Source organism: Bombina bombina, chromosome 1, assembly GCF_027579735.1.
Source record: "Bombina bombina isolate aBomBom1 chromosome 1, aBomBom1.pri, whole genome shotgun sequence".
In the NCBI taxonomy this organism is placed as follows: domain Eukaryota; kingdom Metazoa; phylum Chordata; class Amphibia; order Anura; family Bombinatoridae; genus Bombina; species Bombina bombina.
This window is the reverse complement of record NC_069499.1, coordinates 1,345,665,564-1,345,677,829: the sequence shown is the minus strand read 5'-3', so window position 1 is coordinate 1,345,677,829 and position 12,266 is coordinate 1,345,665,564. Positions and strand designations below refer to the sequence as shown.

Below are 12,266 nucleotides of genomic sequence, written 5' to 3'. Positions count from 1 at the left end.
CCAAACCTCAAAATGCCTATAAATACACCCCTCACCACACCCACAATTCAGTTTTACAAACTTTGCCTCCGATGGAGGTGGTGAAGTAAGTTTGTGCTAGATTCTACGTTGATATGCGCTCCGCAGCAAGTTGGAGCCCGGTTTTCCTTTCAGCGTGCAGTGAATGTCAGAGGGATGTGAGGAGAGTATTGCCTATTTGAATGCAGTGATCTCCTTCTACGGGGTCTATTTCATAGGTTCTCTGTTATCGGTCGTAGAGATTCATCTCTTACCTCCCTTTTCAGATCGACGATATACTCTTATATATACCATTACCTCTGCTGATTCTCGTTTCAGTACTGGTTTGGCTTTCTACAAACATGTAGATGAGTGTCCTGGGGTAATTAAATCTTATTTTCTGTGACACTCTAAGCTATGGTTGGGCACTTTGTTTATAAAGTTCTAAATATATGTATTCAAACATTTATTTGCCTTGACTCAGAATGTTCAACATTCCTTATTTTTCAGACAGTCAGTTTCATATTTGGGATAATGCACTTGAATTAATCATTTTTTTTCTTACCTTCAAAAATTTGACTCTTTTTTTCCCTGTGGGCTGTTAGGCTCGCGGGGGCTGAAAATGCTTCATTTTATTGCGTCATTCTTTTCCGTTTCCGGCGTCATACGTGTCGCCGGAAGTTGCGTCATTTTTTGACGTTATTTTGCGCCAAAAATGTCGGCGTTCCGGATGTGGCGTCATTTTTGGCGCCAAAAGCATTTAGGCGCCAAATAATGTGGGCGTCTGATTTGGCGCTAAAAAATATGGGCGTCTCTTTTGTCTCCACATTATTTCAGTCTCATTTTTTAATTGCTTCTGGTTGCTAGAAGCTTGTTCTTTGGCATTTTTTCCCATTCCTGAAACTGTCATTTAAGGAATTTGATCAATTTTGCTTTATATATTGTTTTTTCTCTTACATATTGCAAGATGTCTCACGTTGCATCTGAGTCAGAAGAAAAATCGCTGTCTAGTGCTGGATCTACCAAAGCTAAGTGTATCTGCTGTAAACTTTTGGTAGCTATTCCTCCGGCTGTTGTTTGTATTAATTGTCATGACAAACTTGTTAATGCAGATAATATTTCCTTTAGTAAAGTACCATTGCCTGTTGCAGTTCCTTCAACATCTAAGGTGCAGAATGTTCCTGATAACATAAGAGATTTTGTTTCTGAATCCATAAAGAAGGCTATGTCTGTTATTTCTCCTTCTAGTAAACGTAAAAAATCTTTTAAAACTTCTCTCCCTACAGATGAATTTTTAAATGAACATCATCATTCTGATTCTGATGACTCTTCTGGTTCAGAGGATTCTGTCTCAGAGGTTGATGCTGATAAATCTTCATATTTATTTAAAATGGAATTTATTCGTTCTTTACTTAAAGAAGTACTAATTGCTTTAGAAATAAAGGATTCTGGTCCTCTTGATACTAATTCTAAACGTTTAGATAAGGTATTTAAATCTCCTGTGGTTATTCCAGAAGTTTTTCCTGTTCCTAATGCTATTTCTGCAGTAATTTCCAAAGAATGGGATAAATTGGGTAATTCATTTATTACTCCTAAACGTTTTAAGCAATTATATCCTGTGCCGTCTGACAGATTAGAATTTTGGGACAAGATCCCTAGAGTTGATGGGGCTTTTTCTACCCTTGCTAAACGTACTACTATTCCTACGTCAGATGGTACTTCGTTTAAGGATCCTTTAGATAGGAAAATTGAATCCTTTCTAAGAAAAGCTTATCTGTGTTCAGGTAATCTTCTTAGACCTGCTATATCATTGGCTGATGTTGCTGCAGCTTCAACTTTTTGGTTGGAAAATTTAGCGCAACAAGTAACAGATCATGATTCTCATGATATTATTATTCTTCTTCAGCATGCTAATAATTTTATCTGTGATGCCATTTTTGATATTATCAGAGTTGATGTCAGGTTTATGTCTCTAGCTATTTTAGCTAGAAGAGCTTTATGGCTTAAGACTTGGATTGCTGATATGGCTTCTAAATCAACTCTACTTTCCATTTCTTTCCACGGTAACAAATTATTTGGTTCTCAGTTGGATTCTATTATCTCAACTGTTACTGGTGGGAAAGGAACTTTTTTTACCACAGGATAAAAAATCTAAGGGTAAAAACAGGGCTAATAATCGTTTTCGTTCCTTTCGTTTCAACAAAGAACAAAAGCCTAATCCTTCATCCTCAGGAGCAGTTTCAGTTTGGAAACCATCTCCGGTCTGGAATAAATCCAAGCCTGCTAGAAAGGCAAAGCCTGCTTCTAAGTCCACATGAAGGTGCGGCCCTCATTCCAGCTCAGCTGGTAGGGGGCAGGTTACGTTTTTTCAAAGAAATTTGGATCATTTCTGTTCACAATCTTTGGATTCAGAACATTGTTTCAGAAGGGTACAGAATTGGTTTCAAGATGAGACCTCCTGCAAAGAGATTTTTTCTTTCCCGTGTCCCAGTAAATCCAGTGAAAGCTCAAGCATTTCTGAATTGTGTTTCAGATCTAGAGTTGGCTGGAGTAATTATTCCAGTTCCGGAACAGGGGATGGGGTTTTATTCAAATCTCTTCATTGTACCAAAGAAGGAGAATTCCTTCAGACCAGTTCTATATCTAAAAATATTGAATCGTTATGTAAGGATACCAACGTTCAAGATGGTAACTGTAAGGACTATCTTGCCTTTTGTTCAGCAAGGGCATTATATGTCCACAATAGATTTACAGGATGCATATCTGCATATTCCGATTCATCCAGATCATTATCAGTTCCTGAGATTCTCTTTTCTGGACAAGCATTACCAGTTTGTGGCTCTGCCGTTTGGCCTAGCTACAGCTCCAAGAATTTTTACAAAGGTTCTCGGTGCCCTTCTGTCTGTAATCAGAGAACAGGGTATTGTGGTATTTCCTTATTTGGACGATATCTTGGTACTTGCTCAGTCTTTACATTTAGCAGAATTTCATACGAATCGACTTGTGTTGTTTCTTCAAGATCATGGTTGGAGGATCAATTTACCAAAAAGTTCATTGATTCCTCAGACAAGGGTAACTTTTCTGGGTTTCCAGATAGATTCAGTGTCCATGACTCTGTCTTTAACAGACAAGAGACGTCTAAAATTGATTTCAGCTTGTCGAAACCTTCAGTCACAATCATTCCCTTCGGTAGCCTTATGCATGGAAATTCTAGGTCTTATGACTGCTGCATCGGACGCGATCCCCTTTGCTCGTTTTCACATGCGACCTCTTCAGCTCTGTATGCTGAATCAATGGTGCAAGGATTACACAAAGATATCTCAATTAATATCTTTAAAACCGATTGTTCGACACTCTCTAACGTGGTGGACAGATCACCATCGTTTAATTCAGGGGGCTTCTTTTGTGCTTCCGACCTGAACTGTAATTTCAACAGATGCAAGTCTCACAGGTTGGGGAGCTGTGTGGGGATCTCTGACGGCACAAGGAGTTTGGGAATCTCAGGAGGTGAGATTACCGATCAATATTTTGGAACTCCGTGCAATTTTCAGAGCTCTTCAGTTTTGGCCTCTTCTGAAGAGAGAATCGTTCATTTGTTTTCAGACAGACAATGTCACAACTGTGGCATACATCAATCATCAAGGAGGGACTCACAGTCCTCTGGCTATGAAAGAAGTATCTCGAATTTTGGTTTGGGCGGAATCCAGCTCCTGTCTAATCTCTGCGGTTCATATCCCAGGTATAGACAATTGGGAAGCGGATTATCTCAGTCGCCAAACGTTGCATCCGGGCGAATGGTATCTTCACCCAGAGGTATTTCTTCAGATTGTTCAAATGTGGGAACTTCCAGAAATAGATCTGATGGCGTCTCATCTAAACAAGAAACTTCCCAGGTATCTGTCCAGATCCCGGGATCCTCAGGCGGAGGCAGTGGATGCATTATCACTTCCTTGGAAGTATCATCCTGCTTATATCTTTCCGCCTCTAGTTCTTCTTCCAAGAGTAATCTCCAAGATTCTGAAGGAATGCTCGTTTGTTCTGCTGGTAGCTCCGGCATGGCCTCACAGGTTTTGGTATGCGGATCTTGTCCGGATGGCCTCTTGCCAACCGTGGACTCTTCCGTTAAGACCAGACCTTCTGTCGCAAGGTCCTTTTTTCCATCAGGATCTGAAATCCTTAAATTTAAAGGTATGGAGATTGAACGCTTGATTCTTGGTCAAAGAGGTTTCTCTGACTCTGTGATTAATACTATGTTACAGGCTCGTAAATCTGTATCTAGAGAGATATATTATAGAGTCTGGAAGACTTATATTTCTTGGTGTCTTTCTCATCATTTTTCTTGGCATTCTTTTAGAATACCGAGAATTTTACAGTTTCTTCAGGATGGTTTAGATAAGGGTTTGTCCGCAAGTTCCTTGAAAGGTCAAATCTCTGCTCTTTCTGTTCTTTTTCACAGAAAGATTGCTATTCTTCCTGATATTCATTGTTTTGTACAAGCTTTGGTTCGTATAAAACCTGTCATTAAGTCAATTTCTCCTCCTTGGAGTTTGAATTTGGTTCTGGGAGCTCTTCAAGCTCCTCCGTTTGAACCTATGCATTCATTGGACATTAAATTACTTTCTTGGAAAGTTTTGTTCCTTTTGGCCATCTCTTCTGCCAGAAGAGGTTCTGAATTATCTGCTCTTTCTTGTGAGTCTCCTTTTCTGATTTTTCATCAGGATAAGGCGGTGTTGCGAACTTCTTTTGAATTTTTACCTAAAGTTGTGAATTCCAACAACATTAGTAGAGAAATTGTGGTTCCTTCATTATGTCCTAATCCTAAGAATTCTAAGGAGAAATCGTTGCATTCTTTGGATGTTGTTAGAGCTTTGAAATATTATGTTAGACTAGAAGTCTTACGGAAAGACTTAGTAGCTTCATTTGTTACTTTTTCCGGTGCTAGAAAAGGCCAGAAAGCTTCGGCCATTTCTTTGGCATCTTGGTTGAAATCTTTAATTCATCTTGCCTATGTTGAGTCGGGTAAAACTCCGCCTCAAAGGATTACAGCTCATTCTACTAGGTCAGTTTCTACTTCCTGGGCGTTTAGGAATGAAGCTTCGGTTGATCAGATTTGCAAAGCAGCAACTTGGTCCTCTTTGCATACTTTTACTAAATTCTACCATTTTGATGTATTTTCTTCTTCTGAAGCAGTTTTTGGTAGAAAAGTACTTCAGGCAGCGGTTTCAGTTTGAATCTTCTGCTTATGTTTTTCATTAAACTTTATTTTGGGTGTGGATTATTTTCAGCAGGAATTGGCTGTCTTTATTTTATCCCTCCCTCTCTAGTGACTCTTGTGTGGAAAGATCCACATCTTGGGTAATCATTATCCCATACGTCACTAGCTCATGGACTCTTGCTAATTACATGAAAGAAAACATAATTTATGTAAGAACTTACCTGATAAATTCATTTCTTTCATATTAGCAAGAGTCCATGAGGCCCGCCCTTTTTTTGTGGTGGTTATGATTTTGTATAAAGCACAATTATTCCAATTCCTTATTTTATATGCTTTCGCACTTTTTTATCACCCCACTTCTTGGCTATTCGTTAAACTGAATTGTGGGTGTGGTGAGGGGTGTATTTATAGGCATTTTGAGGTTTGGGAAACTTTGCCCCTCCTGGTAGGAATGTATATCCCATACGTCACTAGCTCATGGACTCTTGCTAATATGAAAGAAAGGAATTTATCAGGTAAGTTCTTACATAAATTATGTTTTTCCATGTTATATCAAACCCTGTGAAAGCGCAGGTTTTTCTGAAATGTGTTTTAGATATAGAGTTTTCAGGGGTGATGGTTCCAGTTCTTCTGCAGGAATGGCGCTTTGGTTTATATTCCAATCTATTCATTGTCCTAAAGGAAAAATTTGTTCAGACTAATTCTGGATCTAAAAAATTTTTTTAGATCGTTTTGTAAGAGTCCCAACTTTCAAGATGGTGACTATAGGGACTATTCTGCCTTTCTGTTTAGCAAGGTTACTTCATGTCCACAATAGACTTACAGGACGCTTATTTTCAATTCATTCAGACCACTACTGTTTTCTGAGATTCTCTTTTCTAGATAAGCATTACCAATTTGTCGCTCGTCCTTTTTGGGCTGGCAACAGCTCAGATTCTTTTCAAAGTTTCTTGGTGCCCTTCTATCTGTATTCAGAGAGCAGGGTATTGCGGTGTTTCCTTATTTAGATGATATTTGGTACTAGCTTTAATCTTTTCATTCAGCAGAATCTCAATTGAAACTAGTGTGGTCTCCACAAGACATGGTTGGAGGATCAATTTAAAAGTGTTTCTTGATTCCTTAGACAAGGGTCACCTTTTTAGGTTTCCAGATAAATTTTAGTGTCTTATTCTTTCTCTGATAGACTAGACAAATGAAGTTAATTTTATTTTGTCTAAACCTTCAGTTTCTATTTTTTTCTTTCAGTGGTTATGGGCATGGAAGTTTTTGGTCTCATGACTGCAGCACCAGGTGTGATCCTCTTTGCTGGTTTTTTCGTTTGGGGCCTCTAAAGCTTTGCATGTTGCACCGTAGGTGCTGGGATTATTTTCAGTTATTACATTATTTATTTATTTTTTTTCCTTCTCTGATTTGGTGGTTGGAGAATCACCTTATTGTTCAGGAGCCTCATTTGTTTGTCCCTACCTAGACTGTATTCTTAACAGATGCAAGTTTTCAGGTGGGGGAGCTGTCAGAGTCTCTGACAGCACTAAGGGTTTGGAAATCTCAGGAGGTGAGGTTACCAATCAATATTTTAGAACTCCATGCTATTTTTCAGGGCTCTTCATGTGTGGCTTCTTTTAAAGAGACAACTTTTGCATTTGTTTTTTAAACAGACAATATCACAACAGTGGCATTCGTCAATCATCAAGCAGGGATTTGCAGTCCTTCAGTTATGGAGGAAGTATCTTGCATACTTTCTTGGACGGAATCCAACTCTTGTCTAATTTCTGTGATTCATATCTCTGGTGTAGACAATTAGGAAGGGGATTATTCCAGCCGTCAGACTTTATATCTGGGGGAATGCTCTCCATTCAGATGTTTTTTTTTCATCTTGCACTGATGTGGGTCTTCCAGAAATAGATCTGATGGTCTCTCGTCTAAACAAGAAGTTTTCCAGATTCCTTTCCAGGTCCAATGATCTTCATGCAGGGATAGTGGATGCTCTAGCAGTTCTTTAGTTTTTACCAACCTGCTTACATTTTTCCGCCTCTGGTTCTTTTTCCAAGGGTGATCTTCAAGATCATAATGGAACAATTTTTATGTGTTTCTGATAGCTCCAGCTTGGTCTCTCAGGTTTTGGTATGCGGACCTTGTCAGGATGTTCAGTTACCAGCCTGTGCTACTTCCTTTAAGGCCAGGCCTTCTGTTTCAGGTGCTGTTTTTTCCATAGGATCTCCAATTTCTAAATTTGAAGGTTTGGAAATTGAACCCTTAAGTGTTTAGTTATAGATGTTTCTTTGACTCAGTCATTAGCACTATGATACAGGCTCGTAAGTCTGTTTCTAGGAGATTTTATTTTCGGGTTTGTAAAACCTATATTTCATGATGTTCAACTCATGATTATTCTTGGCATTCTTTGTAAAATCCTAGGAATTCTTAGTTTCTTCAGGTTGGTTTGGATTAATGTTTTGTCTGCAAACTTTGGAAGGACACATTTTTGCTCTTTCTGTCTTATTTCATAGAAAGATTGCTTAACTTCCTGATATTCACTATTTAGTTCAGGTTTTGATTCATATTAAAACTGTTTTTAAATCTATTTCTCCTCGGAGTCTCAATTTTGGTTTTTCAGGTTCCTCCTTTTGAGTCTATGTACTCTCTGTACATTAAATTACTTTCTTGAAAGTGTTATTTCTTTTGGCTATCTCTTCTGCTAGAGTTTCTGTATTGTCTGCTCTTTTGTGAGTGTCTTTATCTGATTTTCTATCAAGATAAAGCTGTTTTGCAGACTTTGTTTAATTTTTTTTTTGCCTAAAGTTGTGAATTCTAACAACATTAGTAAAGAAATTGTTGTTCCTTCTTTGTGTCCTAATTTTACGAATACTCTTGTAGGGTCTTTACATTCTTTTAATGTGGTAAGAACTTTGTAATATTATGTTGAGGCTACTTAAGATTTTAGAAAGACTTCTAGTCTTTTTGTTTTTTCAGGCTCCAGGGAAGGTCAGAAAGTTTATTTCTGTTTTTTTGTTTTTTTGGTCCAGACTTTTGATTTACAAAGCTTAGATAATTGCAACTCATTCTACTAGATCAGTTGCCACTTCTTGGGCTCTCCAGAATGAAGCTTCAGTTGATCAACTTTGCAAAGCAGCAACTTGGTCTACTTTGCATACTTTTTTTATTTTACCATTTTTTTTTTTTTATGTGTTTGTTTCTTCGGAAGCAGCCTTTGGTAGGAAGGTTTTTCAGGCAGTTGTCTCAGCTTGATTCTGATGCCTTCTTGATTTTAGTTTTTTTTTTTTTTTTTTTTTTTTTAATTAATTTTAACTTTATTTTTTGGGATTTAATTTCTCAGCGGAAATAGCTGTTTTTATTTTTATCCCTCCCTTTCTAGTGACTCGTGGACTTCCACATCTTGGGTATTATATCCCATACGTCACTAGCTCATATACTCTTGCCACTTACATGAAAGAAAACATAATTTATGTAAGAACTTGCCTGATAAATTAATTTCTTTCATAGTGGCAGAGTCCATGAGACCCACCCTATTTTTTGTTATGATTTTTTTTTTTTTTGTATAAAGCACATTATTTTTTCAAGTTCCTCTTTTTTGTATGCTTTTTACTCCTTTTTACACCTCACTTCTTGGCTATATGTTAAACTGAAGTATGAGTGAGGTGGGAGGTGTATTTATAGGCATTTTGAGGTTTGGGAAACTTTGCCCCCTCCAGGTAGGAATGTATATACCATACGTCACTAGCTCATGGACTCTTGCCTCCTATGAAATAAATGAATTTCAGGTAAGTTCTTGCATAAATTGTTTTTTTTATAAAAAAAAAAAAAAAAAACATTCTGTGTAGGATCCCCCCCAAAACAGCTCTCTAACCCCCCCCCCCCTCTACCTAATTGTCCGCCATTTTGGGTACTGGCAGCCGTCTGTTTGGGGGGATACCGTTTGCATACAATTAGCCTTTTTTTTTTTTTTTTTTCCTTAATATATATATTGTTTTATTTTTCTGTAGTGTAGCTTCCCCCCTCCCATATCCCTTAGATAAAATTTTTCCCCCCTCCTTCCCTTACACTTTGTTCCATAGTGTAGCGCCCCCGTGCCCACATCCATGCGTGCTACCGGCGTCCCTGCGTGTGATCCCGCTCCCCTCTGATGTGTTTACACCAGCGATGGCCGTCTCCCTGCAACGGCACCCACCAACGATCGCACCATCTCTGGCCGATGCAGAGAGGGCCACAGAGTGGCTCGCTCTGCATTGGTGTGTTAAAAAAGGTATTGCAGTGATGCCTCAATATCGAGGCATCATGGCAATACCTTGAAAGCGTCTGGAAGCATTCAGGATGAAACCCCTGACGTACAGGAAACGTTGGTCGTTAACAAGTTTTTGTATGACGGTCGTTAATGGGTTAAAGTTCTGCAGCAGACTCTGAGCCAATGCATGCTGTGGATATAAAGTTATCTTGGAAGGTTTTGTTTCTCCTCGCTATTTCTTCTGCTTGCAGAGTCTCTGAGCTTTCAGCTCTGCAGTGTGATTCCCATATCTTATTTTTCATGCATATAAGGCAGTCCTTCGTACTAAATTGGGGTTTCTCCTAAGGTGGTGTCGGATCGAAACATTAATCAGGAAATTGTTGTTCCTTTTTTTTTGTCCGAATCCTCCTTCTCATAAGGGACGTCTTTTGCATAACTTGGATGTTGTGCAGGCTCTAAAATTTTACTTACAAGCTACTAAAGCTTTTAGGCAATCTTCTGCCCTGTTTGTTGGCTTCTCTGGAAAGCATACGGGTCAGAAGGCCACTTCTACTACTGTTTCTTTGGGTGAGAAGTTTGATTCGTTTGGCTTTTAAGACTGCTGGACAGCAGCCTCCTGAGAGAATTAGCTCATTCCACTAGGGCTGTCTCCTTCTTGGGCTTTCAAAAAAAGCTTCTGTGGAACAGACTTCCAAGGCAGCAACATGGTCCTCTCTGGATACTTTTTCCAAATTCTACAAATTTGATGCTTTTGCCTTGGCTGCGGCTTCCTTTGGGAGAAAGGTTCTTCAATCGGTGGTGCCTTCTGTTTATGTCCTCCTGCCTTTTTCTCCCTCTCTGTTCATTCTATGTCCTCTAGCTTGGGTATTGGTTCCCACTAGTAATTGGAATGACGTTGTGGACTCTTAATGTCATAGGACAGAAAACAAAATTTATGCTTACCTGATACATTTCTTTCTTCCTGGACATGGAGAGTCCATGACCCTGCCCTCTTTAATTATAATCGGAAGGTTTTTTTTGAGTAAACCTCAGGCACCTTTTCACCCTTGTGTTTATTCTTTTTCCATTTTCCTTCGGCTGAATGACTGGGGATAATGGGTAAGGGAAGTTACACTTAAAGGGACACTGTACCCAAAAAATTTCTTTTGTGATTCAGATAGAGCATGCAATTTTAAGCAACTTTCTAATTTACTCCTATTATCAATTTTTCTTTGTTCTCTTGCTATCTTTATATGAAAAAGAAGGCATCTAAGCTTTTTTCTTGATTCAGCACTCTGGACAGCAGTTTTTGATTGGTGGATGAATTTATCCACCAATCAGCAAGGACAACCTAGGTTGTTCACCAAAAATGGGCCGGCATCTAAACTTATTCTTGCATTTCAAATAAAGATACCAAGAGAATAAAGAAGATTTGATAATAGGAGTAAATTAGAAAGTTGCTTAAAATTGCATGCTCTATCAGAATCATGAAAGAAAATTTTTGGGTACAGTGTCCCTTTAACAGCTTTGCTGGGGTGCTCTTTTCCTCCTCCTGCTGGCCAGGAGTTGAATATTCCACTAGTAATTGGAATGACGTTGTGGACTCTCCATGTTCGGAAAGAAAAAGGTTTATCAGGTCAGCATAAATTTCCTTTTTTATATTGGAAGACTGTCTTCCAGTACTTAAGATGGGGGTGACCAGTGAAGGGTGGGGGAGGGAAGAGAGCTGTTTGGGAGGGTTCAGGGGTGGGAAGTGTCAGACAGGAGGGTCATCTCTACACTAAAGCTGCCTAATTAAACCCTTCACTGCTGGACATAGGTGTGATGCACAGCTGCAATTAGCAGCCTTCTAATTACCAAAAAGCAATGTCAAAGCCATATTTCTTCTGTTTCTGAACAAAGGGGAACCCAGAGAAGCTTTTACAACCATTTGTGTCATGATTGCACAAGCACTATATAAATTTCAGTGAGAAACTCAAAATTTGTGAAAGTTAACAAACCCATACAAACATTGTAGTACATGGTTGCGGCAGTCATAGATTGCACCTCTTTGCTCTACTGCCTTTCTTGCTTTCTACTTTCCTCAGCTTTAAGCACTACTGGGAGGGAAGGGGAAGTAGCAGGGATATATGAAAGCTCTGGTAGAGTGTCTTTGCTGCCTTCATGGTGGGTTGCCAAAGGCAAAACTGGGACATTAGTCTATCCCAAAGTTGATTGTTGGAACACAATACAGCATGCTCCATCACAGTATACTAGACCAGAATAAAAAAAAAAACTACAAACTAGATAAGTTTATACTGTTAGGTAATATCGGGCAGACTTGCTGGGCCTATGGCTCTTATCTGCCATCAATTATGTCAATATCTACACACATTTTAACGGTTTGTTATTCTGTTTTCTTCTTAGTGCTGGAGTTGCCAACAGACCTGTCAGAATTATTTGATCCTACAAAAGGTGAGTCACTGCATATAGTACACAATTTAGTATTCCTTTTAATGTACTCAGGAAACTAACATAATAGGGTATCTTTAGTTGGATGGTGAGAGATGAAAATTATTTTTTTCTGTAGGAATGCTGTAGTCTGAAGACAGTGTGATATTTAAAGAAAATTGCTTAAAGGGACAGTGTAGTCAGACAAGTGGCCTATTTAAATAAAGTTTTAGAGAATATGATCCTGGCTACAAGGAGTGTGAGAGGTTCAGCTCCAGTGTGTGCAGAAGCTAATTTATAACCATGGTAACCAACCACAAGTTAGCAGTAGTTTTACCTGAACATAAGAGGTAGGAACAGCTGTATGATATTGTAGTAATCTAACTTCTACAGACACAGCAGCTTCAC

At 38.8% G+C, this 12,266-nt stretch overlaps 1 protein-coding gene across 1 annotated transcript in view; it reads left to right on the top strand.

The window, feature by feature from the left end:
• Positions 1-12,266, top strand: part of E2F4 (E2F transcription factor 4) — an 81,498-nt gene that overhangs the window by 35,967 nt on the left and 33,265 nt on the right. The window contains exon 8 of the mRNA XM_053702914.1: positions 11,835-11,882. Coding sequence (XP_053558889.1) covers positions 11,835-11,882 — 48 coding nt within the window. The remainder of the gene's footprint in view (positions 1-11,834; positions 11,883-12,266) is intronic.